Below are 27,383 nucleotides of genomic sequence, written 5' to 3' on the forward strand. Positions count from 1 at the left end.
GCTGAGGATTACTGTGGTTCAAACATTTTAAACTCAAATTAACGCAGGGTGAAGGGCGTTTGTGGCCTAATTTGATCTGACTTGGGGAAGAGAATTGGGTTTCACCGAGCTTTCTGGGGTGGCGGTACCCTGGGGTGGTCCAAGACACCGGGTCCCCCTGCTGTTTGTCTGGTGTTGTCCTCCTATCTCTTGGGAGAGTGGGGTCAGGGCTAGAAGTGACTCAGGATCTTGGCCATGTCCTTGACTCCTGACCCCACCAGATTCCTCCTGCTGCCCAAGGAGTTGTTCCCAGGGGCTCCTCCTCTCTGAGATCATGGGCCCTCTCAGGCCCCCTGCCACCTCCCTGTCCCTCCACCCCATCTCTTCTACCTTTGGGGGAAAACTAAGGGTCTCCCACCATGGGGAAGGGGGATGAGTAGTCAGAAATGGCCCCTGGTGCCCACAGCACAGCCTAGAAAATGGGGCAAGCCCATCATCTAGTTCTTTGTCCTTGGCAAACAGCCCTGCGTGACTGATGGAAGGACAGTCAAGTCAGAGGCTGCAGGTACATCCACCTCACCCCTTAACTGTAGCCAGAGGATGTTGGGCAAATGACCTGTCTGAGCCTCAGTTTCCTCATCTGTGAAATGGGGCTATGAAGACCTATTTAAGTGAGATGGTGTACTTTAAACACCCAGCACCATGGGTGTTAAGGAAATGGGATGTCATTGATCTTAGTCTTGCATTTTAAAATTCATTTTAGTTTTTATAGCTAGAGGACCCAGAGCTAGAAATATGCTCAGCACAGACCCTCCGTGGGATGGGAATGCAAGTGGTATTGATAACACCAGTTGTTAATTCCCTGTGTTTATTCCCTGGGCCAGGCTCCCACCTGGCTGGGCGCTTGGTGGGCTGGGCACACCCTGCCTTTGTTTCTCCCCACCCCCTGGGAAGTATGTGCTGCATTCTCCAGACATTCCAAACCAGCAGTAATAATAACAACAAACATGATAATAACACCAAATATGCAGCATTTCCTAAATATTGGGCCCTCTTCTAAGTGTTCACTGATTAACTTATTTAACCCCCGGCAACCCTCCGGAGGGTTGTTGGACAACCCTCATCTCACTTAAATAGGTCCTCATAGCCCCATATTCACAGATGAGGAAACTGAGGCTCAGACAGGTCATTTACCCAACATCCTCTGGCTACAGTTAAGGGGTGAGGTGGATGTACCTGCAGCCTCTGACTTGACTGTCCTTCCGTCAGTTACCCAGGGCTGTTTGCCAAGGACAAAGAACTAGATGATGGTTGGGTAGATGATGGTTGTCGAACAGATCCCAGGTGGACAGATGAGGAAACTGAGGCCCAGAGGGCTCACTGGGAAGTGGCAGAGTCAAGACTTGAACCCAGGCCTCCAGGTCCCAGTGTCAGCATTTCAGCAGACTGGCAGTCACCTCTCTGCCACCCTGGGCCCTGGGGTTGTGTGTATTCTCCCTAGGAGGCAGAGTGGGGTCCCCGACGTAACGGGACAGTAAGTGTCAGATGAGCCGTTTTCAGAAAGGCCGCCAGGAGGGGTGACTGTCGGCCCCACCATCGTGTGGGCTGTTCAGGGCCATCTCTGCGTTTGCCCAGCAGCTTAGAGCTCCCAGACCGTCTTCTCCTGGAGGTCCTAGGGCTGGGTTTCTAATAGCCTCCATCATGGACCGCCTCTCTCCCCTGCAGGAACTTGCCAGGGGCCCACCCAGGTGGTGGTGGGTGGCAGGGAGAGGTCTGGCCTTTGGGGGCAAAAACTCGGTTCAGCTTTTCCTCTTCTGCTCCGAGTCCCCGAGTTAAATTGGTGTCAGGACTCTGCTGGCTCAGGCAGCTGCACCCCCAGGAGCCCTGTGTCCCGTAGTGACCCCCACCTGAGTAGGGGTCCCCCAGGGACAGAGCCCTGTCCTGACCCCGGTGAGGGTGGCAGCGGCCCCTGAGCGCCCTCACCGCTGCACTGCCCCCTGGGTAACCTGCCCCCTCCTCGGAGCCTTCCTCTAATTAGGTTGGATGGGTTGTGATAGGAAATGCAAATCTGGGTCATCGCATATTCAGAAGTGCAGGGCGGTCAGTCAGGCAGGAGGTCCCCATCCTTTGGGAGCTCCCAGCTGTGGAGCTGGACCACATGGCCTCTGGGGAATGTCCTTGAGGTGGGTGGGAAGTGCCCACTCATCATTCCACGTTGGCAGAAGCAGGACCCTTAGAGAGCACACCCTTCAGACCCTCACTGTCCCCAAGGAAACAGGTGGGGTGGAGAGACCCTGCCTCATGTCTCCGGGCAGCATGCCTGGCTTTCCGTCATTTGGGAGTTCAAGTCCCAGCTCCCATTGCCTGGCTGTGCCTCAGTGCCCTTAATCATAAAGTGGGATTGATAAGCCTTGTTTTACAAGCTGTTAGGGGACTTCAGTTGTTAAACCTGTCTGATCAGGGACTTCCCTGGTGGTCCAGTGGCTAAGACTCTGAGCTCCCAGTGCAGGGGGCCCAGGTTCGATCTCTGGTCAGGGAGCTAGATCCCACATGCTACAACTAAGACCCAGAGCAGCAAAAAAAAAAAAAAAAAAAAACCTATCTGATCACCTAGGACACCAGCAGATGCATGGTCGGTGCCTAACACACAAGAGACAGCATGGCGTTATTGTCCTGACCACGTGTGGTTCCTCCAGGGGCCGAGAGCGTTGCCTTCTTCTGGGGTGTGTGGTTTCAGCTGCGCCCACAGAAGTGACAGTGGCCGGGTCACAGAGTCCCTTGTGCTCCCAGCTGTTTTGAGCGCATTTCATTGTGTCCTTTGACACGCATGCCCTGAGCACTTGCTTGGCAGGTCAGAGCCTCAGTTCAGGGGACACAGAGGGGACTAGGGCGGAGGCCCATGGTGGGGGCACAGGTGGGGCTCAGGTGGCTGAAGCTGGAAGGCCTGACTAGTCACAGAGTCTTGACGGGAAAGCAGAGCTGGGTGGTAACATGTACGGGGCGAAGGGAGTATCCCATCCTGGTTCAGATCCCCAGTGTTCCTCACGGTGGGGTCTGGAGCCTCCCCCTGAGCCTCAGTTTCCTGAAATGGGGTTGCAGTGATGTCTGCTCACAAGGTCCTGGGAAGCTACCCGCACGGTGCCTGGCACATAGTACATGCTCAGTAAATGCATGCTCGCTCCTCTTAGGTGGACACTGGGTGTGCATGTAGGTCCGTTGCTGAGACTAAAGAACTTACCTGGCAGAGACTGGCAGGTGGTGGGCAAGAGCACCATCTTCTCCTCCATCAGCCCAACCCCCTGCTCGGGTCCCCAGGCAGAGTGTCTTCAAATCTCCCATCATGGGGGTAATTATGTCTGGAGACTTGAGTCAGGGTGGGCCCAGCGATTGCGAGCTGCAAAGCTGAGTTCCATCTCTCAGTCCTGGCAAGAAGATGCCCGTGAGGCTTTCCTTGGTGCAGAGCTGGGCCTTGGCAGGTGCAGAGGTGAGGAGTAGCAGCCGCTCAGGCCCCAACCCTCCAGCTCCGACCTCCTCATTCCTGCCCCGCCCAAGCCTGTCTGTAACATGGCTGCAACCGCTAAGTACTTACTGTGTGCACGGCTTAGCAATCTTGCCCAATTCTCGTAACCACCCTACCTCCACCCTACGGACAGGAAACCGAGGCTCAGGGTAGCTTGTGTAACCACCAAGGTCACCAGCCAGTGACCCAGGCTGACCGGCTCCTCGGCCAGTCACCCGGGGGTTCCCAGGGCTCTCCAGGAGTGACCTGTCTGCTCTTGGCATTCCTGGTGGGGAGAGTTCCAGAACACAGGACGGGGGAACTCCTGACCTTCGGCTTCTCAGAGGCTCTGGCCAAACTCTGGAAGAGGCATTTCTACTTCCGAAAATACAGCAGCTTGCCCTGCTGCGGGGGTGGGGGGAGGGGAGGAGGCCGGGGGGGGGGCCCTCAAGGTTTCTTGCCTCACCCCTGTTCTCCTGAAGGAACTCCACACACATTTCTGCACACCTACTGTGTGCAAGTCATCAGCAGCAACAGAGACTGTCTTCATGTCAGCACCCAGTGGGGAGGGTCCCCATAGGGGGCGATCCCCCACCTGCGAGTGGGCTATAGCAGAAGGGAGGGCCCACCCTGCCAGGCTGTCGTGGGGCCTCCTCTGCCCCCCCACCCCGCCTTGTGGGGGCCCAGCAGTGGCTCCCCCTCCTCTCTCTTCCCGAGACCACCTTTGCAGGTGTGTTTTGGGCAGAGGGTGGACCTGGCCACTGTGCCTCACCCGTTTGGCTCCAACCTGGGCAGGTCCTGCAGCTTAATCCTTGCCTTCAGCGCTGACCCCTGGAGAGTCATCACGGTGCCGAGATTCTTCATGTTGCCATAAAGGAGACAGTTTATCCGAAGAATGGGCTCCGAATGTCAGGCTGCAGGTTTAACCTGCATGTGCCCATCTCTGCAGTGGCAATGCTACCCTGGGAGGGGAGGTTGCCACTTCGTGGGATGACTTGAAGGATAAGGGTCGGGGGTGCGTCTGGGGAGCCCTGGGGCTGACGGGACCCCACAGGGCTTCCCTCCCCCTGGTGCTGTGAGTTGGCTAGTTGCTGCCTTGGATGTTGATTGCACCTGTTCTGCTGGCCGGCTCTAGCAGGGACAGAAAGGGTTCAGGAGTGACCAAGGCAGGCCTGGCCCACGAGAGTGGAGACAGAAACGAACAAAGAACAAGTGATCCGATACTGAGGGCTGGAGACAAGTGTGTGGAGGAGCCCAGGTCTGCAGAGGGGCGTCGGCTGGAGACAAGTGTGTGGAGGAGCCCAGGTCTGCAGAGGGGCGTCGTCAGAGCTGGTGTGGACAGCACCAAGGGGAGAGGGGGGCTCTGATAGTGAGGGGGTGATCAGGGTTCCTCCTTCACCCTGAAGGGGTGTTGCCGGGGCTGGGGAAGGGGTAGCGTCACCCCCGAAACCCCACCCCAGGTCTCGGCCCTCCACTTTGCCTGGCTGGTCACTGATGCCCTCTGTCCTTCCCCTCCAGAGGCACCCCACCGCCCTGTCTTTTCGCTGCTCACTGGCTGACTTCCAGATCGAGAAGAAGATCGGCCGAGGGCAGTTCAGTGAGGTGTACAAGGCCACCTGCTTGCTGGACAGGAAGACAGTGGCTCTGAAGAAGGTGCAGGTGAGCCAACAGTGCCGTGGGGTCAAAAGCACGTGGCAGGAGCTGGCTAGTGTCTGAACATTGTGGCCCTGGGCTAGTCCTGCCTCTCCCCTGCAAAAAAACCCCTGAAAACTGGTACTCTCCTCACTCACAGGGCTGTGGGAGAATCAGGTGGCCTTGCTGTGAACCATAAAGGAAAACAAGGATGAGCACATGCTGAGTGCCTGCTGTATACTGGGTCATGCTGGAGCTCACAGAATCTTGACAGCGGCTCTGTGGGTGGGAATTATGACCCCATTTTTTGGAGGAGGAAAACTGCAGGCACGTGAATAATTTACCAGGGCTGGTGGGGGGTGCTAAGTGGGATCTGAGGCTCAGATCTGCAGCTGACTGACCCTCTTTGGTAGCTCTGGGCTGGAGTGCCCTGCCCAGCCTCCGAGTCCCTCCTAATCAGAGGAGTGGGGTCAGGCACATGTATTCTATGCAGAAAGGCCCAAGGAGGAAGCTGCTCGTGAGAGCCTTTGGGCCCCTCTGAATGGCTCTTTTCTGCAGGAGGTGACCTTGAGTCCTCCAGCAGGGCTTCCACAGCCCCTCGACTTGCTCATTTACCTTAAAGAATGAGATTAACCGGCTGGGCAGAGGAGGCCCAGGAGAGGGAAGGGAGTTCAGACACAGTCACGAGGTGGGGAGACAGGCGAAGAAGCTCCGCCTGGAGCCGGACAGCGTGATTCTGTCCTTGTAGATCCGGGTGCTGCACACGTGGCCTGGGATGGCCGGAGGGGACACGGGCTCCTTGGTTCAGAAAGGGCCCGTGTTCTGCCCTTTGTCTGCCAGGGACGGGCTCACCTGGGTTCTCTGTTGATTTTTAGTGCCAGGATGGGTTCTGTGGTGGGGCGGCTATGTCGCCCTCCGGTTTGTTCCTGTAAGTCAGGAGGTGCTGAAAGGACCCACATGGAGTGAACACAGGGCCTTGGGGGCATCAGGAGGCACATGCTGTACCCTTTCTTCTATCTTGGTCCACATGACTGCCCAGTGAGGTCGGGCTGTTGGCCCCATTTATAGACGTGAAGACTGAGGCTCCAAGGGTGTTTCCTGTCCTACCCCTTACCGGTGCATGACCTTAGCAAGTCACAGGACTTCTCTGTACCTCAGTCTCCTCCTCTGTAAGTTGGCCAGCAGTAACCCCTGCCTCATGGGAGCGGCTGAGATGATTCGGTGGGAATCCGTCAGCATAGTTCCTGGCACATGGTGGGCACCCAGTTATCTGAACCATTGTCCTTATACGGTTTCCTCAGCAAAGAGGCGTGAGAACCCAGGCTGGGGTCCCAGGCCTTGTGCTTCCTCTGGGGCTCTGGGTGCTGGTTTTAACCACTTTTTCTCTGTCTTCTCTCACCCAAGATATTTGAGATGATGGACGCCAAGGCCAGGCAGGACTGCGTCAAGGAGATCGGCCTCCTGAAGGTGAGTGCCCTGGGCCGAGCAGGAGCCCCACGCTTCCTTGGGCCAGGCCAGGCCACGTCATGACCATCATAGCCCCTCAGCCCTTTAAATTCAGAAATGACATACTTTGGAGGAGGGCAGCGGCTGATTTATCCTCTTGTGGCTGAATGGGGACCCCGCCTCACCTCTGCCCAGTCCTCATGGTGCCCCCAGACCGGCTGTCCTTGTCCCGTGTGGATCCTGGATGTAGTGGCCGTGGACCAAGCTGTTGGGGAAGGAGAGAGGGTGGGCGTTGGGTCAGACTGCGGTTTGTCTGTCTCTGTCTCCCTGTTGGTCTCATCCCATCTTTGTTCTCAGCCTTGTGTTCTTGTATTTCCACGTGGCAGCACACACATCTGAATATTCAGTCATGGTGTATTCTCTTTTTTTCTCTCTGATTCTTGTGCTCCCTCCAGCAGATGCTCTATGCCAGGGAGACAGAGCCGAGCCAGTCTGGGGCACTGGGCAGAATTAACAGCTAAGCATGAGGCCCCGGGTTCTGGGAGCTGGAGGGGCTCGGTGCCCCTGAGTTGTCAGCCTGTTGGACTCTTGCCAGGCCTCCATCAGGGAGGAGGCAGGATGCACAACTGGGGATGGGTCCCCGCCCCCCAGGGGTAGCTGATGTGCCTGCCCCGTCTGGGCAGAAGTCCTTGGTTCCACTAGAGCTGGACAGGGGCGTGTAAAGGACAGGCAGGGTGAGGGATGGTGGTGGTGGATGGTGTCTATGGTCATCCTTTCCCCCTTCCTGCTGGCTTCCCCTCTGGTCTCCTAAGAGAGATGACAGAACTTTCTGGACTAGACATATATCCCTCCCTGGTCTAGGGGTTGCTGTCCCTGGGGCTCCACCCTCCTCCCCAGGTTCAGGATTCCACCTGAGAATTAGGAGGTGATGGAGGAGAAAAAAAGGGATGAGCTTTGGAGGCCCAGAATCCTGGGTTCAAATGCTGATGTCTTCGTTTACAAGATGTGCGACCTTAAGCATATGACTTAACCTCCCTGAGCCTCAGTTTGCCCATCGGCTCAATGGTGAGAATGCTGGCCTCACGGGATATGGGCAGATAGAGAGAATTAAATAAAATAGTATCAGGGGAGTTCCCTGCTGGCCTAGTGGTTAGGATCCCAGGATTTCATTTCCATGGTCTGGATTCAGTCTGGTTGAGGAACTGAGATCCTGCAAGCAGTGTGGCATGGTCAAAAAATAAATCAATGAAAATGTTTCAAAAATAAAATAGTGTCTGAAGAGGGCCTGGCACAGGAGAGCACGCAGTCAGCACTGACTTGGTGTCCTCTGTCTCCACATAGAGAGAGAGCTTGGTTGGCAGCTTCCTGTAAAGTGGGGCTACTGGTACAGTCAACCATGGCATCCCCCCCCCATCACCCCACTGCCCAGGGATTCCCAGGCAGGAGGGGGAATAGATAGGCAGCAGATGGTGATTGTTGGGTAATGCTCGCAGACCCAAGGACCCCCAGGAGACTGTGCAGGGCCCAGGGCCTGGTCTCAAATCTGGAAGGCTGAGACGAGCCTGCTGCAGGAGCCCCGACAGCGTGGATGGGAGTGCAGATCATGGTGGACTTGAATGCCACATTCAGGATATGAGACTTGAACGTGGGGACAAGAGAGGGGGCCCCGTAGTGGCTGAGAGCGAGATGCCGTGGCCATATGGGAGTTGTGGATGCGTGCTGGGGTGGCCCGTGGCTGTGATGGGGCTCAAGGAGGAGGCTAGAGGCTTGTAGGGAGGTATCCTTAACTCCAGCCATCACAGGTCCTAAAATACTCTTCAGGTAACATTTTCAAAGTTTTACTAAATGGTCAACTTTGGACCCAGTTGTGATCCCTGAAACTCTGGTTCCCCAGCCCTGGGGAGCGGCTGTCTGGATCACACACCCCTGTCTCCCTTCTTGTGGCCAAGAACACACATGTGCTGCTCACATGAGTAAGGGATTGTACACGTGTGCACACCTAGCCAGCCTGTTTGGTTCCTGGGCTCAGAACTGTGTGACTACGCATAGCCTCTTCGGTGAGGCCGCCCCAGGTTGCATGACCCGAACCTGCCTGGAGTGCGGGCTCTGACCCTCCCCGAGGCTGCAGTGCCACTGAGCGCGGTCAGCTGTGGGCTTCGCAGACAGACACACCCCTTGCTCACTAGCTTTGGGGCCATGGGTAAGCTGCTGACCACTTGGGGTCTTTATGTTCTCATCTGTCTTAGGGTTGATGATGAGAGTGCTGTCTTCAGAGGTATTGTCATGGAACTAGTGAGAAGATGCATTGGAAGGACTCAGTGTAGCATCTGGTCAGAGGCAGCCCTCGTTGCCATGCTTATAACCTCTGCCGCCAGGCCAGCCCCTTTGCAGAACGTGACCCACCTCTCCAGCCTGCCCGTGGGAAGTCAACAGGATGTGCCAGGGTGCGGGGTGTTTCCTACAAAACAGAAAGAAGCACGGTCCTCAGAGGGGCCACTGGGCGGCATTGTTCATGCTGTTCATGCCAGGACCAGTGAGAGGCTGCCAGGCGGGGTGGGACAGTGATACACAGCATAGATACACGCCCCTCATGCAGCACCATCCAGGCCTTTGGGAAAATGTGCTTTCAAGTCGCCTCTGGATGGGATCCCCCCTGGACGGGCTGACCATACTGTGGCAGAATATTTGAGTCCCTCTGCCTTCCCTAGATCCTGGAGTCATTTTGATACAGGCTCAGTTATAAGGAATGCCAGGATCTCCTGTCAGCCAAGCAGGGGCTGACTTCCAGGCAGTGGGGCGCAGTCCTGATCACCTGGGCCACGGTGATCAGGCCAGAATCAGGGCTTCATCACTGAGCACCGTGCTCAGGGTGGCTCTCACACCAGGAATGATGTTTTCTCAAGATTTCACAAAGGGTGGATCAGAAACTGAGAAAGTGGGAAGGAAGAAGGAAGGAGGTAGACACTTCTAAGTACTCCAGGACCACTGAGTGCAGAGGTGGAGTGGTGGGGGCCTGGCCCTGCCCTGGAGGGGCCTGGGTGGTGGTGATGATGAAGAGGATGAGGGAGAGGAGGGTCATTTCCACAGTGTCTGTTGAGTCTTAGCTGCGAGCAGTCACCATGTAGACATTTCAGAGGTATCAGCCCGTGTAATCTTCACAGCTTCTCTCTAAAAGATTATGCCCATTTTACAGAGGGGGACACTGAGGCTCAGGGATGCAAAATGGCTTTCCTGGTGTCACCCAGGTCTGCAAGCTATTCCCCCCAGATACTCACCTCTCCAACTGTATCATCTCTCACTGGCTCCATCTCCCTCTTTTTCTCTCTTCTGGCAGCAACTGAACCATCCGAACATTATCAAGTATCTGGACTCCTTCATTGAGGACAATGAACTGAACATTGTGCTGGAGCTGGCGGACGCGGGCGATCTATCACAGATGATCAAGGTGAGGGTTCCTGGCGGGAGAGCTGGGTCTGGGGGACCTGCCCAGGTCAGGTGCTCCCCGACCTCAGCTCAGATTCCCCAGTGTTCTGGCCTCAGGCAGAGGCAGCCACTCAAGGACACTTGCCCCCTGTCCACCCTTGCTGATGCCCAGAGGCCTCAGCTACAGTCCCGTCCACACTTGCTGGGAGAGGGTCAGCCACGGGCAGAAAAGACCCATCTGCAGTCCCTCACCACCCCAGCCCACCCACAGGCTTGTGGCCACTTTTGCCTCACAGAAGGGATGGAGCATAATCCCCTATAGGTCAAACCCCAGGTCTCAGAATCTGGGAAAGTATCTCTGCCTCATTTTATAGATGGGAAAACTAAGCTCAGAGAGGTTGGAAGAGTTACCTGAGGATCCCCAGCAACATGGGGACAGACCCATGCCTGTGGCCCAGGTCTCTGCTTCCAGTGGCCTTCCGGTGGCATCATCCCCAGGGGACCTTCCTGAGCCCCTCAGCCCTTGAGAGACATCTTCCTTTCCATGTAATGGCCAAGGTCAGGGATCTCAGAGATTTTGAGCAACCTATCAAGTCCCACAGGCAGCCCCCAGACTGCCCGCTCACCCCCCCATCCTTGGGCCCAGGACCAGGTCCACCTGAGCCTGGACACGGGGACCAGCACAGCTCCACCGATGGGGCACCTACTGCAGGCCACAACCGTGCTGAGCATACGCCTCACTGCCTGAGTCCACACTGTCCTTAAATAGCGAGGCCCAAAGAGGTTTTGTCACCTGCCTGCGGTAGCACAGTCTCTTAAGTGGGATTCCTGGGCCAGCACTCTCAGCTCCCCTCACCCCTCCTCCCTCAACGTCCTCACTCCCCGGCGGGCTGGACCCTCATCCACAGACCGTGTCAGGGGGCCTGCATCACTGCTCCCCCGAGCCCAGTCTGTCCCTGAGCTGGGCTGGGCCATGCTCGAGCCCCCGCCTGATCCCAGCCACACTTGCAGACAGTCATAGACGCTCTGTCTCTCCCACCACGCACTGGGGATTGAGTCATTGCTCGGTGCCTGCTCTTCTGAAATTTGGCTCCTAGGAATACGGTCGTCTCTGGGAAGCAGCATTGCTTGAGCTGTTATCACCTGCTTTTATACTTTCGTTGACATATTAATGCGTTTGCAGGGATGTTAATCTCCACACAGATCCCTGGTGGAAACAGATGTGCTATATCACGTCTCACTTCTCCCTCGCTCCCCGCACTCTTTTTCTCCTGCCTGTGTCATTCTCTCACTGAACACCATACATCCAGACCCGCTCTGTGCCCACCCCCATGCTGCTGGCCTAGGCGCGGCCCTCAGGGAGCTCGCCTTCTGATGGGAGAGCAGAGCTGTGAATGAGCAGTCATAAGTGGCCGTGAACAAGCCAAGTTCAGGGTCTGTGGGAGCCAGGGAAGGCTTCCTGGAGGAGGTGACGCGTTAGCAGAGACCTGAGGGGAGACCCGCAGCCTAGAGGCAGAACCGCTTGTGCCAGGGCCCAGAGGGATGGAAGCCCAGGGTCCACGAAGCACTTTGTCTGGTCAGGGTGCTGCACCCTGTCAGCCCCCGTGGCCCTCAGACCCCTCACAGCCTCTCAGCTCATGGAGGGGACTGGAGTCAGATGGTGGGGAGTTGAGGGTGCTGGGCAAATCATAGATCCCTCCCCTTCCTGAACCTCAGTTTCCACTGCTGTCCTGGGGGCCTCATCAGGGAGGGCTGCGCGGGAGCTGCAGGGCCCGGATGCAACTGCTTCCAGCCAGAAGAGGCAGGAGGGAGGCATGGTGGCGTCCAGCACTCTTTGTGCCTGGCCTGGGGTGGTGCCTCCCCTCACCCCGGCTTCCCCGGGCCAACCCTGACCCAGGGTTCAGGTCGGTTACTCACACCCTTGGTTTCTGGGGCAGTGGCCCAGCTTCCAGGTGCTTCAGGCCCTCCTGTCTCAGGAGCCTTCCTCCTCACATGGCCTGGCACCTCCCTGCCTCTGTCACAGGCCCCTCACCCTCCCCTTCCCCTGCTAAGCCTGTGGCCCTGCAGGCAGAGCAGCTCAGACAGGCAGGCAGGGCAGTAGGAAGACCCTGGGCCCAGGGTCAGACACACCTGCGGGATGACCTGGCCAGCTCTCCGTGCCTCAGTTTCCCATCTGTAATGTACCCAGCACAGTGCTTGGGGCCTGGGAGCAGCTGTTTCTCTGGCCTTTCCTGCTCTATAGCTGCCTGCGGCTTTTGGAGAGAACGGGGACCTAGGCAGGGCTCAGCCTGGGGGCCACACTTGAGTCCTGGCCTGACAGGGAGGCAGCTGGCCAGCAGACCCTCCGTCCCAAAGGCCCCCAGCCTCCGGAGCCAAGCAGTACCGCCAGGGCCACGTGCCGGCATTATTTACGATGGATGGTGAAGCCGGGAGCTGCTGCCACCCCAGAACCCACCAGAGACTCTGCGCCTTCCTGCTAAATGTCACCCGCACCGATAGGACGTGACATTTAGAAAATCACCACGCACAGCCGCTTACGTCCCCGTTTAAATGCTGTAATGAGGATTAGCTAACATCAGGGCACAAATAATACTGCAACGTGGCCCACTACGGAGGCCTGAGGTGGTAGGAGTGGTAGGAGGCCTGAGTGGGGGGTCTGTGCCGGGAGCCAGGGGCAGCTGATGTGTGAGGTCCCCTCCCAGAATGGAGCCTTAGAAGAGCCTCATGGGGCTTTAGAGCCAGTCCAGGGGCTTCCCGCTGTGACTGTCCCAAGGTTGGAGGTGCCCGCGTCCGATCCCAGCTCTGCTGCCCCGGCTGGGTGACCCTGGGCGAGTTCCCGAACCCCTCTGACCTTGGGCCTTCATCAGGTGGTGACTGGTACCATTAGAAGTGGGTTAAGAGCTTGGGCTTCCCAGGTAGACAGCCTGGGGTTGAGCTGTTGACACTGCTCCCATGTGGCCCTCAGTTTCCCCATCTGTGAGCTGGGTACAGCCATCACTGTGGGGCCCAGCACAGAGGCTGCACATGGCAGGTGCTTAGCAGAGGTTAGCTCGGGTCCACCTTCCTACCTCAGGCCACAAGTGTGTCCTGGGTCTTGTGCCAGTGCAGCTGCCCTGACATGTGGGTCAAGCCTTCATCTCTGGCTGCTTCAGGAAAAGAAGATTGCTCTGTAGTGAACAAAAACTAGATTTCAAGTGACGGGTGTGAGTTACGCGCCCCCCATCCTGAGCCCCACAGGCCTGGCCCACAGGATCCCCTCCCGGAAGGATGCTGATCTGAACAGTGGTTGAAGGCATGTTCCTGGCTGAGCTCTTGTAGAACCTTTGGTTACTTACAGATCACTCAGTGCAACCTGGGTAGGTTTTGGGCTTTTTTTTTTTTTTTTCCTGGAGCATTAAGTTTGATTTTCCAGGCAACAGAGTAGGTTGTGCCTGTTGAAACTGGAAGGTCTATTTGAGAACATCAACTCCGCTTCCTGGGTCCTTGCCACGCTCGTTCATGGTTATATGTGCTGGCTTCCAGGAAGGGAGCTGGGATTTAACCACCAAGCAGGTCTTAGATGCTCCCATGCTGGGCCAGGCCCAGGGCAGAGAGCCTGCACCAGTCACTCCTGCAAGGAACTAATCCCTGTTGGGCAGTGGGAGGAGATGGACGTGTGTCCAGGAGACTGCGGGTAAAGGGTCATAGAGAGCAACTTTCAAGATGTGGTCCCAGCATCCCTTCAGTGAAGCCGTCAGGAAATCCCCCTGGCCAGGCCGGCCCCGCCTTCAGGGAGCCCCATGCTGCTGCTGGGGGCGGACGCGTGACCCCTGGAGCCGGGACCCTACAGCGGCCCTCCCAGGCCCGTGACCCAAGCCTGTCCGTGTGTCTGTCTCCCCCTCCGCAGTACTTCAAGAAGCAGAAGCGGCTCATCCCGGAGAGGACCGTGTGGAAGTACTTCGTGCAGCTCTGCAGCGCCGTGGAGCACATGCACTCGCGCCGGGTCATGCACCGCGGTACGTGCCGGGGGCTGCCCGGGGGCCGCGGGGCCCAGGACACAGCCTTCTCCTTGGCTCCTCCCGGCTCCTCGGGACAGCCGGAGGAGGGGCGACTGCCTCGTATCCCCATCCGGTGGGTGGCCAGCATCTCGCCTCTCCTTACAGGGTCAGAGAATGGGAGCGGGAGGCCTCAGGCTTGACGGCACCCTGGGCCTCGTGCCCCTGTTAGGGGCCTCCCCAAGGTGAGAGCACCGAGCGCCATGTAGTTACAGGGACCCCAGGAACAGGGGCCGTGCTCAACACATAATCTCCAGCCCCCAAAACCAGCCCGGAGCCAGCAAGAGGGGGCTGCAGCGAGATTAGGGTGGGTGGGGAGGCTGGCAGGGAGGGGGCCCAGTCATAGCTAGTTCCAGTACTGTCACCAGCTCTGCCTGGGAGGGCAGGGAAATCATCCCAGAAAAGGGAACTTTTCATCTGGGCTTTGAAGTCTTAGTAGGAGTTGGCTAGACAGTGGAGATGAGTGTTTCTGAGAGCTGACATCATCCTAAACTCTGAGGGAAGAGCCCGGTGGGTGCCTGGCAGGGTGCTGTGTGCTTTAGCTAGATGACGTCACTGATTCTTCCATTTGTTCATTTTGTCTGCATTTGTCAGTGTCCGCTGTGTGTGAGGCACTGCCCTGGTGAGCGGGGACCAGTGCAGGTTACCTCCCTGAGCGCCACCTTCGTCTGTTACACAGACCTGCATAGAGTACCCGCTGTGCTGAAAAGAAGAAATGAGAGCACAAAAACCCCTGCACTCTAGACCTCACAGCAGCCCTGAGCTGGAGTGAAGTTAGACCCATTTTACAGATGAGGAAACTGAGGTCACATTTCTCAAAGTCCCACAGCTGGGCAGAGACAGGGCCAGGGCCTTGGCCTGAGAGAGCAGGACTGGGGACTAAACCCGCATCACCTGAAGGGCCCCACTCTGCCCACACCCAGGCCTCCTCCCTTCTTTCCCCCCGCCACCAGCCAGCTTCACCTCAGACCCCACACCAACCCCCCTGTCCTTCCCCTGCAGACATCAAGCCTGCCAACGTGTTCATCACGGCCACGGGCATTGTGAAGCTGGGCGATCTCGGCCTGGGCCGCTTCTTCAGCTCAGAGACCACTGCGGCCCACTCCCTAGGTAAGGACGGGCTATTCACACCCGAGTGACCCCCGAAGTCCTGGATGACATGGCGAGATGCGAACCCTGTCCCCAGGGTGCTTTTGGTTAGACCCTCAGACGTTCTTCTTCAGAACAATGACCGGAGGGCAGTAAACCAAGGGCTGGAGGAGCCCAGAATGGGACCACCTGCATTCTCACAAGGTCATGTTTTAGGGGTAGGGAGGTGTGGCTCCGTGGTTGCAGAGACCACCGTGCTGTTTTTCTCATTGCGGCATGGTGTCCCATTGTGTGTGGGTGAGTGAGTGTGTGTGTGTATGTGGTGGTTTTGAAGTTCTTATCCCCATCTGACCCCAGAGCACCCCTGGCCCGGCCCTCCCTAGCAGCTGGTGCACCGTGGCTCTTCTGTTAGGTCAGAACAAAAGGATGTTCAAGGACCCGCCAGCACATGAGATCGTGACACTTCATTCATTCATCTACATTCAGCCCGTTCCTCCTGCTGAGGATGTTTGGGCTGTTTACAGCTTTTGGCTTTTAAACCGGCAGTTTCAAAGCTGCAGGGGCCCAGTGCTCACATGGTGGAGGTGACTTTGTAGCTGAAGTGTGGGGAGTGACTAGGAGCCGGTGAGGTATGGAGGAAAGGATGGCATGGGGAGGGTGGAGGGCCCGTGGGTGGCAAGGAAGGCAGGTGGGGCCTTGAAGGCTGAGCTCAGTGGGAACACCATCCCAGGAGTGCGGGGGCGCTGAGGGCTGGATGCCAGAGGAGACTTGGAGGTCAGATGTGTGTTTCGGGTCATGTTAAGCACTGTCCAGCTTCAGAATCCAGATAAGTGAGTGAGTGAGTAAAGTCACTCAGTTGTGTCTGACTCTTGCGATCCTGTGGACTGTAGCCTACCAGTCTCCTCTGTCCATGGGATTTTCCAGGCAAGAGTGGGCTGGAGGGGGTTGCCATTTCCTTCTCCAGATATGTGAGCAAATGTGAAACTTGGACTGCTGGAGAATTTTACATTTGATTAGAAACCAGCGAAGTCCCCAGTGTGTGTGTAACACAGAAGTAGGGTCCCCTGGGTGCTGTGACCAGGGCTGCGTGGAAACGTTTCAGGCCAGGGCGGGGTGCAGGGGCATTTCCCCGACCCCCAGCAGTTCCTGGCTCTCTGTGGTGGCGTCTGCAGGGGATCGTGCCTGAGACTCACCTCCCACATTGGGTGCCGCATCCACAGGAGGGAGCTGGTCCCGTGCACAGTCCAAGCCCCTCGAACACCACTCTGTTGTCCGCTCGTATCCTCTGCCCTCTGTGGCCCAGCCAGTGCATCTCCGGTCTTTCTGTGCGCTACACCCCTGAGAGCCTGTGGCGTGCCAAGAGACACACAGCGGCCTTCTGGAAGACACGCTTTCCTGGTGGAAACTGTCACTGTTCATACAGGTCCTGATGGCTCGAGGCTCTCAGGGTATAGCACACAGTCTGGAGAAACAGGCTAACTCAGAGATCAACAGCTCCCAGCTGGGAACTGGAGAGACTGTGTGTGTGACTGTGGAAGTGCTTGTGTGTGTGTGGTTGTTTTGAAACCGTCGTCCCCGCCTGACCTCAGAGGACCCCTGGCCCGGCCTCCTTAGCAGCTGGTGTGCACTGTGGCTCTTCCCTTAGGTCAGAACGAAAGGATGTTTAAGGACCCGCCAACCCTTGAGTTGGCGATGCTTCGTTCATGCCTCAAGCAGATGTCAGGGTCCGTAGGCTCCTTCCTCTGTGCTGATGAGGAATCTGAGACCGAGGGAGCTTGAGGGACTCCTCCGAGTTGCGTGGTGGCAGAGCCGGGCCCCGATGCAGCCCTCCTGGTCCAGTGCCTGGTTCTTCCAGGAGCCCAGGGTCGGGGACCCCAGAAGGACCTGCCTCCGGAGCTCGGCCACCGACTCCCCGTACCTGGGAGGAAGCTGTCTCTTTCCCACTCCCCCATATTCTTCTCTTTGGGAAAATCATTGTGTCTTGTCAGCTTGGGACTGTTTACCTTTCTGGTGCAAGGCCTTCAGAAAGGCCAGAAATTCAAGGGAAACCGTCAAAGAGCAGAGTTAAAGCCACTGCCTCCTGTCCCCTGTCAGTCAGGTCCCAACCCTCCTCTGTCCCGCCGGGGAAAAGACTGCGGCACAAGTCAGAGCCAGTTAAGATCACATCATTAGGAGCGGGCAGAAATGCGGGCTCGTCCGACAGTGTGAGTTTATTGACTTGGACTGGTGCACTTATTATATTAATGAGAAGGAATTGGAACTTGGGAAAAGGCTGCCCGGGTAAGCCAGGCTCTTCTCACAGCCTCTGAGCGGCTGTCGGGCCTCGTGGTGGGTGGAAGGAGCCCTCCTGGGGCCGCGTGCCCACCAAGCTGAGAGGCCCGCACGGGCTCAGCAAGGCCCTGCGGCCAAAACCAAGGGCCAGGCCCCACGAAGGGGACAGTGCCAAGCCAGAGCCCAGGTCTGAAGTCTCGGAGACCAGGAGAAAGACCCCCCTTCCATAGCGAGGTTCCGCAGACAGCTGTCTCGCACACACATTCAACGGGGCAGAAGACTGCACTAATTGCAGTTGCCCTGTGACTCAGGAAGGACTTGGGGGGTAGAGCCTCCCTCATACCCCATGCATGGGTATGAATTATGCATCTGTTGCCTCTCTGTGCACCTACTATGTGGGGGATGTTCCAAGGCAGCCACGTTGCCCCAGCAACCACCTTGTCTCCAGAGGCTGCTGACCCAGGGTGGGGCTTATGCAAATCCCATCTCCTCCAGCCGCCTCCTCCCCTAGCCCCCTCCCCGCCTCCATATTTGCTAACACGAGACTGGCATGAAAGGGCATTAGTCATGCCATGGCCGGGCTGACAGGTGCGGTACCCAGCGGTGGCAGAGCGGCTGCCTCAGTGTCAGGAATAGGAGCCGTAATTAGAGCGCGGAACAGAATGAGCGTCAGACGAATTACCAGGCAGCAGATCATATTTGTCAGGAAGGATTGCATACATAAAAATTAAGTGACAGTACACGCCGGCATAATGAAAGAAAAATGAAAGATTTGCCTACACACAGCTCACAAGCTACAAGCAAGTGTCTCGCTCCGAGCAACGGCAGCAGCTGCAAGACAAATTGTGGGGCTGGGAGAGCAGGCCCTGCCCACTCTGCCGGGAGACCTGGCGGCCTCGGGCTGGAATCAGAGTGGGAGCTGAGGCAGGCTCAAATCCAGGCCACTGCCGCACCCCACCCCACCTTTCAGGGGGCTGGAGAAGACAGGTCTGGTTTGGGGGCGACCCTTGTCAGGTACCCACAGTCAGGGCATGCCATTTTCCAGGTCGCCAACCCCTGGCCTGGCTGTGGGGCATACAAATCCTTCCTTCTCCTTTCCCCAGGCCAAGTGTCCTGGTCCTGGGCTGGGCAGGAGACGTGAGGTTATGGGAACATGAGGTGATACAGCCTTCCCTGCTCTCGGGGTTCCCAGACATACCCAGGGTGACACTGTGGGGGAGGGCAGGCAGAACGGTATGCGGCAGGCCCACTGTGTGCAGGCATAGTGCTGGGCTCTCTGATTCAGCTGCGCCTGAGGAGCAAGGGTCCACTGGGGACCTGGAGCTACCTTGGCCCCTCCCAGGGACTTTATTTCCGTTTTCTGAAGTCATAAACTGACCAAGGAGGTGTGTTAACAAAGAAGACAAGGTTTAAAGGATGTTTGAAAAACATGTTGCTTCTTAAAAATGTGGACCAGTGAGGCTTAAAATCTTCTTTTGACACATGAGGAAACGGGGGCACAGAGCGATGCTGCCATATCCCTGTGGTCCAGGGCAAGCAGGGGCTGGAGGCCTTTCAGGGCTGGAAAATGTGTTTAGCATCTTCACCACCAGCCAAAGCATCATCATGTCCCAGGTGGTACCTTGCTTAGTGCTCCAGGCATTCAGCGGGTGGGAATCCTCAGAACTTGTTAGTAGGGGAGGAAGCCCAGGTGCAGTGAGGCGAGCACCTTCGCGTTGCTGGGTGGTGCTCCAACCAGAGCCACGTGGCAGGGGGTGGGGGGCGTGACCACATGTCAGGTGTGGCGTGGCCACGTGGCAAGAGGGGGCGTGGCCACAGGAGAGTTTCCGTCCAAGGCTTCCTGTTCCATCTTGGGATGAGCCCCTGATACCTGGGAAGGCGGGGTGCCGCATAGCCTGGCCGAGTCGTGCTCCCTGACTCTTAGATCTGTTAGCAGTCCTCCACGGGGGAACTACTAGTAGGCAGATATTTGTAGGGATGTAAACAATCTGGAATCAAGTAGACACTGATAGAAGTACAATGTTTCGTCAACATGGCTGCTTCTTGGGAGGGCTGAGTGTGGCCTGGCCTCAGGTCGGCTGGTAACTTAGGAGGACTTGGTGACAAACAGTGGCACACGGACAGGGTGTTCGTGTGTTGCGGTCCCGGTGTTGGGCAGAGCAGGGAGAGTCTGAAGAGGCCCCGAGAGCTGAGGACCTGACTTTTCTCTCTTGGGGGATGAGAAGCCGTCGGCCCGAGGCAGAGACATGGCGCCTGCCCTGGGGTGCAGGACAGGGTGGGGGCTTGGGGTAAGAATGGGCAGGACAGTGGGGCACGGGAGAGGAGTGCAGCACGGAGGAGTCTGGACCTCACCGGCTCCCCTGCCCTCTTGGGCACCCCCAGCCCTCCTTTCCTCCGACCACCCCCGTCCATTGCCCAGCCCCCGGGGTCTGTGGGGAGCAGAGCCTTCCCAGAGCTGTTGCTTCCTCCTGTCCGTGTGCCAGGACACCGACTGACCCCATGTTTCTGAGACGGAGACAAGGTTCCAGAGTGTGGCAGGGAAGACCCCACGGACCATTGAGTTCACCCCGTGTTCCACTGGAGGCAGAGAGAGAGGGTCCGGTTCTCTGCTCGCCAGTGGCTGCAGCGGGTCCAGGCCTGGCTGGGGTACCGCTCTGGGCATGCGTGTCAGCACCCCCACCCCCTTTCCCAGCCGTTTTCAAAACCACCATCCGGGGAAGAAGTGCAGCCCACAGATGCCAGCCTCCCCTTCATGTGAAATCTTTGCCTTTTTCATATCTAATGAACATGTTTCAACCACCGTGAGCATTTCAAAACACGGCAAAGTTTGTTTTGACAGGAGTGGCGCATCTCCGGAAGCGGGGCCCTTTAATCAGCCTCCGCTTTGAGGTCCCTCGTTCTCTGATATCTGCCGGGTTTGAAATCTGGGAGTTCTAGGTGAAGACACGGGGAAGGTCAGGGTTTGTTGGGCTCCTCTTTCATATGCAGAGCTCCGTCCCCAGAGGGGAGGGTGGGGGCAGGGCTGGGGGCTGCAGGGCTGATGGGGAGATTGCTGGCAGGGGATTTGAGGCCCTGGCTGTGCGCTTTCTGCATCTGAGCGTCTCTGCGAAGGCTGTGTCGCTTCTCTGCCACTGGAAGTGCCCACGGAGGTCCCTGCCTGGCTTTTAGGGCCCCTGTCTGCGGAGGCTCCTCCCCCTGCCAGCTTCTCCCTCTCGCCCCCAGAACTCCTGGGGGTCGGGGTCACTTCTTCCAGGGCCTGCTGCAAGCTTGGAACTTCTTTGAAGTCTCTCATTTTATCTTTAATAAAACTCAATGCAAGTTGTGTGTTATCTTTCATAATGTCCGAGCACTTACTGTCGGTGTGAAGGTAGAGTTTTACAGACTTCATTCCCTGGAAAAGCTGGCACAACTGGAAGAGGTGCTGTGTTCACCCCCTGCAGCTTTGTAGTTTGAGGAGCCCTCCAATGAGGCAGAGCACCCCAACTTTAAGATGCAGAGTCCCCTCCCCTGGATCAGGGGACAGGCCACACTTCCCTCGGTTAGCACTTGCTGGATTCATGGCTCCACAGCGTTTCTGAGCAGCTGAAAGGAGGGCAGGTGTGGGAGGCCGCAGAGCTCCTCTCAGTTGTATGAAACTCTCCGGGAGCTTGTGGGAGATGCAGGGCTCCAAGTTCCAGCGCTGGAGCTTCTGGCCCCACAGGCCTGGAGTTGAGCCAGGGGTCCAGATTTTTAGCAACCTCTTTCAGGTGATCTGGTTACAGCCATCAGTCAGTCGACCCTTTCCTTGTTCAGCTGCCTCCTCCTGGACACTTGCTGGGACAGGCAACTCACTACCTACTGATAGACCCACACCTGGGAGGGTTGAGCAGAGCGTCAGGGCTCAGTTAACATTGGATGCTGAAGGATGGATGGATGGACAGACAGAGGGATGATGCATGAATGGAAAGACAGATGAATGGATGGAGTGTGTAGCCCTGGCATTTTAGAAGAAAGTACAAATCTCATTAGGACATATTTGCCTTTTCCCCCTTATACCTGGTGGAAATGAGTAAAAGCTGCAGGAGCAATAAAGAGGTAGAAGGTTGAGAGGAGAGTGGAAGGTGATGCCCCCAGCTTTCTCTCCCCGGTGCCTCCAGGCTTTCACCTCAAGCAGGGCCGAGGCAGGCATCTGGAACCTCAGCAGAGGGGACAGGGAGATAAAGGAAAGGCCCCAACTCCACTGAGTAGCTGACCCTCCCTGGCCAGGGGAGGGGGCACTTTAAATGACCTTGAAAAGCCCACCAGGAAGCAGAGGCACAGACTGAACTGGAGGGCAGGCTGGGGTGGCCAGCAGGGGAACTCGAGCAAGGGGACCAGCTACTCACTTCACTTTCAGATGGGCCTGGCAAGGCAGCCCCACCCAGACCAAAGCCTGATCCCTCAGCAGGTCTTCTCTCCCCCGAGTCCCTCCTGTGGGGGCCCAGGAGGATTGAGAATAAGCAAAGGGGAAGACAGGGTGGTAAGAGGTGTCAGGGCCAGCCAGCACTTCTGGCTAGGGGGTGGGGTGGGGGGTGGTTGGCCAGGGGTCTTGGTGCAGTGCAGCCAGACAGTGGACCTGCTGTCCCCTCACTGAGGACAGGGCCTGTGACCGCCGCCATCTGTGTGCACCCCATCAGCCCTGTGTGGTGGTTCTGTGCGGGAGACGGTCCTCACCTGGTAAGCATGTCCACCCACAGCACCCTGAGTGCTGCATCGCTTGCCATTTGGTCTGAGGTTCCCACTGTTACGTGAGAACTGTTTGGATTTCATCCTGTGGTTTGGATATGACAGGTCATCCATTTCACACTTCCCTGTTCATTTTCATTTTGCTCCCTTGTGACCAAAATATACAAGGGGTTGCTACTAGAAGTGCAGTTTGCTTATAGAATCCCACATGGGTTCATTTGCTAACTGACAGCTCTTTCTGCTGAGTAGCAATTAGCCCCCTGATTTCAGCTATAAAGTATGCATATAGGATGACACAGTTCTTAAAACTATTTAAGTGATAGCTGCTGTCCTGGTTTAAAGATTATTGCCATCAAACAGTGCTTGGTAACCCAGTAAAGCAATAATCAGCTAGTCCCTCTTGGACAGGCATGAGTTAAGTAAATAGTGCATTAGACTGTGAGAAAAACAAGTGTTTATCTGATATATACTGTCTGATACCATGCAGATGGGTTCATTGACTTGGTGACTAGATGCTTAGAGAGCTCCCGCTGTGACCTGGTCCTGGGGAGGGCACTGAGACACTTTGGTAACAAGATCCCGCTCCTAAAACAGAATTCATCAATCATCTGCTTATTTTATATAATTTGGTTATTAAATTATAATAAAATTATGGTAAACTTAAAAAAAAAAAAAGATCCCGCTCCTAGGTGCTCAGGCCAGGAGCAGGAGTTTCCAACACTGTTCATGGCCTCCACAAGACGGGCATGACAGAATTTCTCACCCATCTCCAAAGAGAGGAGAAAAGCAAGAAGATGATAAGTTTCAAACAGCTAAAGTTTTTCAATGTAAGGTACCGTCCTTGACCTTGAGTTTTCTTCTTGTTTTAGTGTTAAACTGAGAAGTAGTGACATGAAGTGGTAGTTGAGATTTTGTGTTTAAACACCTTTACTTGGCAAAAATAAGTTGCCTTGAAACGCCTTTGGCCCATGGCAGCCTGAAGTCTGGGCCCCTGCCTTGGGGCAGCCATCACTTTCCTAGTCCAGGTCATCAACAGGCCTCTTCTCCCCCCAGGGTCCCCTGTGTTCCCACATGTGGTACTGGACACCCCTCCTTCCTAGGGTCATCAGTCCACATCTCAGTCTCAGCCTCTGACACACGGGACTGTGGCTGCCTTCATAGACTCTGTCCAGAACAGCCCCGGCCACCGTCACATTCACATGGCCAGTGTAAATGTCCTCTGTGTAACAGTCTTTAAAGTCTGACCTCCTGAACAGCTGTCCTTCAAATGGACTGATATAAGAATTTCAGATTGTAAATCTGTGGTCACAAATCCAGGTTCCCACACCTCTGCTCAGCCCCGCCAAATCAGCCCCTCTGTTGCAACTTGCATGCCTCTGGTGATGGGGAGCTCACTACCCACCAGGAAATCCGTCCATGCTTGCCCAGCTCCAGTCTTTAGGTGTGCCTCCTCTGCTTTTTAACTGAGACAGGATATGCATACAGGAAAGCTCTCTCAAGCCCTTTCCTGATCATTATCCCCATAAAGTAATTTTTCCTGTTTTGGATAAAAATGAAATCAGATAGTGGTATTTTTGTTCCTGGCTTCTTTCCCTCAACATTGCATCTGTGAAAATGATCCCTTTTGTGGCATGTACCTGAGATTTGCTCTTGTTCATTGCTGTTTAGTGCTCCCTTGTGTGAATAGACCACATTATCAATCTATCCTTTCTACTGGTGATTACCACTTGTTTCCAGTTTGGGGCTATTACAAATAAAGCCATTCTGCAAATTCTTGATCATGTCTCTTGATGGACGGAGTACTCTTCTCTCAGGCATATACCTAGGAGCAGACTTGCTGGATTTTAATGTCGGCAGTGTGCAACTGTAGGACAGTAGACACTGCCAAATGGTTTCCCAGGGTGGTTGTGTCATTTTATGGCCCCGTCAGCAATGCATGAGCGTTCCAGTTGCTCTGCACACCACCACCTTAGTTATCTCAGTCTTTTAGCTTAAACCATTCAGGTGGGTAGATGGTAGGTAGTACCTCACTGTACTTTTAATTTGCATTGCCGTACTCAGTAATGAGAAATATATCTTCGTTTCACATGCTTATTGGTGACTTGGATAGCCTCCTCTGGAAATGACCCTTCAAATACTTTGCTAATTTGAGGGAGGGTGGATGTTTGTCTTTTATGTGTTGATTTATAGAAGTTTAAAAATATATTCTGTCTATGAGATCATTGTTGGGACAATTTTCTTCCTGTCTGTGGCTTGCCTTTTAACTCTCAGTGGTCTTTCATGAACTGAAGTTCCTAATTTTAATGAAATCCAGTTAATCAGTCTTTTCTTTTATGGTTAGTATCTTTTCTGTACTGGTTAAGAAATCTCAGGCAGGACATGTTGATTGGTGTTAGTAGCCAAGGGTCGTGGCTAAGAGTTCAGTTTCTGGAGCCTGAAGATCTGGGTTTGAACCTCAGTCCTGCCATTTTTCTGAGCCTCAGTTTCTCCATCTATAAAATGGGCTCACATGCCATGGTTGGTCAGCAGTCACTGTGGTGGTTTTCACTGCTGAGAACCTTATCTGAACTCTTCTGGGATTTAAGCAGTCACTTTTAGAGGATACTTGTTCAGTTGCTTCCCAGAGCCTGGCCTCTGTGTCCCCCTACCCTGGGTAATTAGAAGGAACACCAGTCCTCCACCACCCAACCCCAGAGTGGATTCTCAGGTCTGGGTGGGTCCCTGTTTCCAGGAACTTTTAGGGCCCTACGAGCATGGGACCCTTCAGTCTGACCCAGCCCTCTCACTTGTCAGAGGAAGGGGCAGGAAGAGAGGGCAAGGGGGCTGCCCAGGATCCCAGTGAGGCTGAGGTCAGGCCTCTCCCCTCCCCATACCCTCCCTGCTCACCCCTGCTCAGAGCATGAGCACCTACCTGTCCTTTTGCTGTGTTTCAGTGGGAACGCCATACTACATGTCACCGGAGAGGATCCATGAGAACGGCTACAACTTCAAGTCTGATATCTGGTCTCTGGGCTGTTTGCTGTATGAGGTGAGCATATGGCCCGTGGCTCAGCGGCATTTGGAGGGGTAAGCGTGGTGGGCACCCAGCTGGGCAGGGCTCACCTCACCAGCTCGCTGGAAATCTGGGATGCACGTCTGCCTGTGGCATTGGTACCATGTGGGTCTGGTCCTTCACCAATCCGCTCTGCCCAACATCAGCCTGATGAGCACTGTTGGACAGGAAGGGGTTAGAGGGATGGCCAGTGGCAGGCTGGGTGCCATCTCGCCCCTGGGCTGCTCAGATCTGGGAAGGGAGACAGACTGGAACCAGACAGAGTATCCAGTGTCTGCTTGTTGATGGAAGGAGCACAGGCAGGGGGATCTGGTTGCCCCAGTTTCCCTGGTAACCAGGGTAATTCTGTTCAGTGTCTTTCCTTTACCCGTAGGCTGGACCCCACACAGGGCCCCTGTCAGTGCGGGCCCATGCCTCTGAAATGCTCCCCACCAAGGGGTGGCCATGATCTTCTAGGTTCAGACTGTGGGTCACACTGGAGACCACCAGCCTCTCTCCTGAGCTGTGAGATGGAGCCACAGATGGCCATTTCCAGATCTGGTGGCCAACCTGGATGGAGGGACAGGAGAGTTTCTGAGTCGTCTTAGGCTCAGGCATGAGACAGCATGAACTTTTGCAGCTGCTGGGGGAGGCGGGGTACTCTAGTATCTCCAAGTTGGCAGCCACACCCTCCTGCTGCTGTGGCCCACCCTCTGCTGGGCAGGTCTCCTGTCTGTAAAATGGCAATAGTAGCATCCTGCATTGTCACAGGCCAGGTAAATGAAATAACATTTCATTTTATTTCAGGCTTTGAAGGGCTGTGAAGACCCTCCAGGGCTGAGAGACACCAAACATGCTTTGGGTTTAGAGTTGGAACCTTGATTATTTTTCTTCTTTCCTTGGGGTGGATTTGAGCATCCCTGAAATCTGGCTTAGAACTGATAAGCTGAAGTGTCTCCCAGGGCAGCGACGTGTTGGGGTAGTGTCAAGGGGCCACCAGGAGTATTTTGGCATTGCAGAGACTTCTTTGTTTCCTTGGGAGTGCTGGCCCTGGGAATTGACCTCGTGGCCCATGGGTATAGACCTCAGGAGTCAGTGGCCCACTGCTGAAGCACCAGGATGGGGGTGGCTATGCCATTGGAGTCTCCTGGCGCTGAGATACCTGCTCGCTGCATTACAGATTAAGGCTATGAGATCCAAATGCTGATCCCTTTACAAGGTTTAAACTTCACAGCATCTTTCTTTTTAAGCCAGTGGCCTGCTGTTAATAGCTGACATTTCATTTTAAAGAGCGACCTTGTGGTTGAAGATGAGGCCAAGTGGAAATGTGGCCCTGGTGGCGTTTGTGCCTGAGTCCCCTTCTCCTGGAGGTGTGCCGTGTGGGTGTCCCACTGAGTCCTCCTGATGGTCTGCGGGTGAGCCAGGCCCTGGCAATCAGAAGTGGGGAGCAGACCGTGTTTCCTGGGCCTCAAAGGGGCATCTGTTGTAGGTGGAATTTTTTATAAGCACCAAACAGGAGTAGCCCATCGACGTGGTGCCCCCCTGGGAACTGCAGTGTATCAGGGTGTCGGGGCTTCTGGCCCTGCCCCAGGGATGAAGAGGGCTGAGCTGGACTGCTTCCCACGTGGGGAGCTGTGGTGGTGATTGGGTGAGAGAGACGCGGGGCCCCGACCTCAGTCTTCGCCCATGAGGGCCCAGGAGCTGCAGGTGCCCACGTGTAACGGGCTCACACCTGGCTCATGAGGTGTGGACGGCACCTGGCTCGGAAGGCCCTGGGTGGTCGGGGGACAGGTCAAGGAAGTGCTCTCACTGCCCCCCTTGCTGCCTCTGAGCCCCTCAGCCAGTGCACGTGAGCAGCGGGCCACATTTCCCTTTGCACTTTGGCCAGCGGGGAGCCAGAGTCCAGTTGTCACGCGTCCCCACGGAGATGTGGCTTTGTCCTCCTGCCCCCATGGATACTCACCTAGTCCAGGTGGTTCTTTACTTCTCTGTGCTGCGTTCGGGATTTCTGTAAGCCCCTTCCTGCCTCTGAACCACGCGAGTCTCCAGATGTAAACAAACAGGCACGCAGGTGGCCGGGATATAACGGCCCTGCTTCTGTCCTCAGGGCTCCCGAGCTGGTGCCGAGCCGCCCGCACCGGTGCCCGCTCCCTAGAGGCAGACGCTGTCCTCGAGGCCCTGCCTTGGGTGCGTGAACACACGTGTAAAGAGGCAGCATCTGTAGCGCCTCCCCAGCCTGGCGGGGCTGGTTTATTTTAGTATTGATTTGCTGGCA

At 55.9% G+C, this 27,383-nt stretch overlaps 1 protein-coding gene across 2 annotated transcripts in view; it reads left to right on the plus strand.

Annotated features, from left to right (window-relative positions):
• Positions 1-27,383, plus strand: part of NEK6 (NIMA related kinase 6) — an 84,746-nt gene that overhangs the window by 47,965 nt on the left and 9,398 nt on the right. For both annotated transcript variants that reach the window (XM_070452637.1, XM_020872079.2), the window contains exons 3-8: positions 4,997-5,137; positions 6,515-6,577; positions 9,891-10,001; positions 13,866-13,974; positions 15,016-15,123; positions 25,011-25,105. In XM_070452637.1, coding sequence (XP_070308738.1) covers positions 4,997-5,137; positions 6,515-6,577; positions 9,891-10,001; positions 13,866-13,974; positions 15,016-15,123; positions 25,011-25,105 — 627 coding nt within the window. The remainder of the gene's footprint in view (positions 1-4,996; positions 5,138-6,514; positions 6,578-9,890; positions 10,002-13,865; positions 13,975-15,015; positions 15,124-25,010; positions 25,106-27,383) is intronic.

Source organism: Odocoileus virginianus, chromosome 2, assembly GCF_023699985.2.
Source record: "Odocoileus virginianus isolate 20LAN1187 ecotype Illinois chromosome 2, Ovbor_1.2, whole genome shotgun sequence".
Lineage (NCBI taxonomy): Eukaryota > Metazoa > Chordata > Mammalia > Artiodactyla > Cervidae > Odocoileus > Odocoileus virginianus.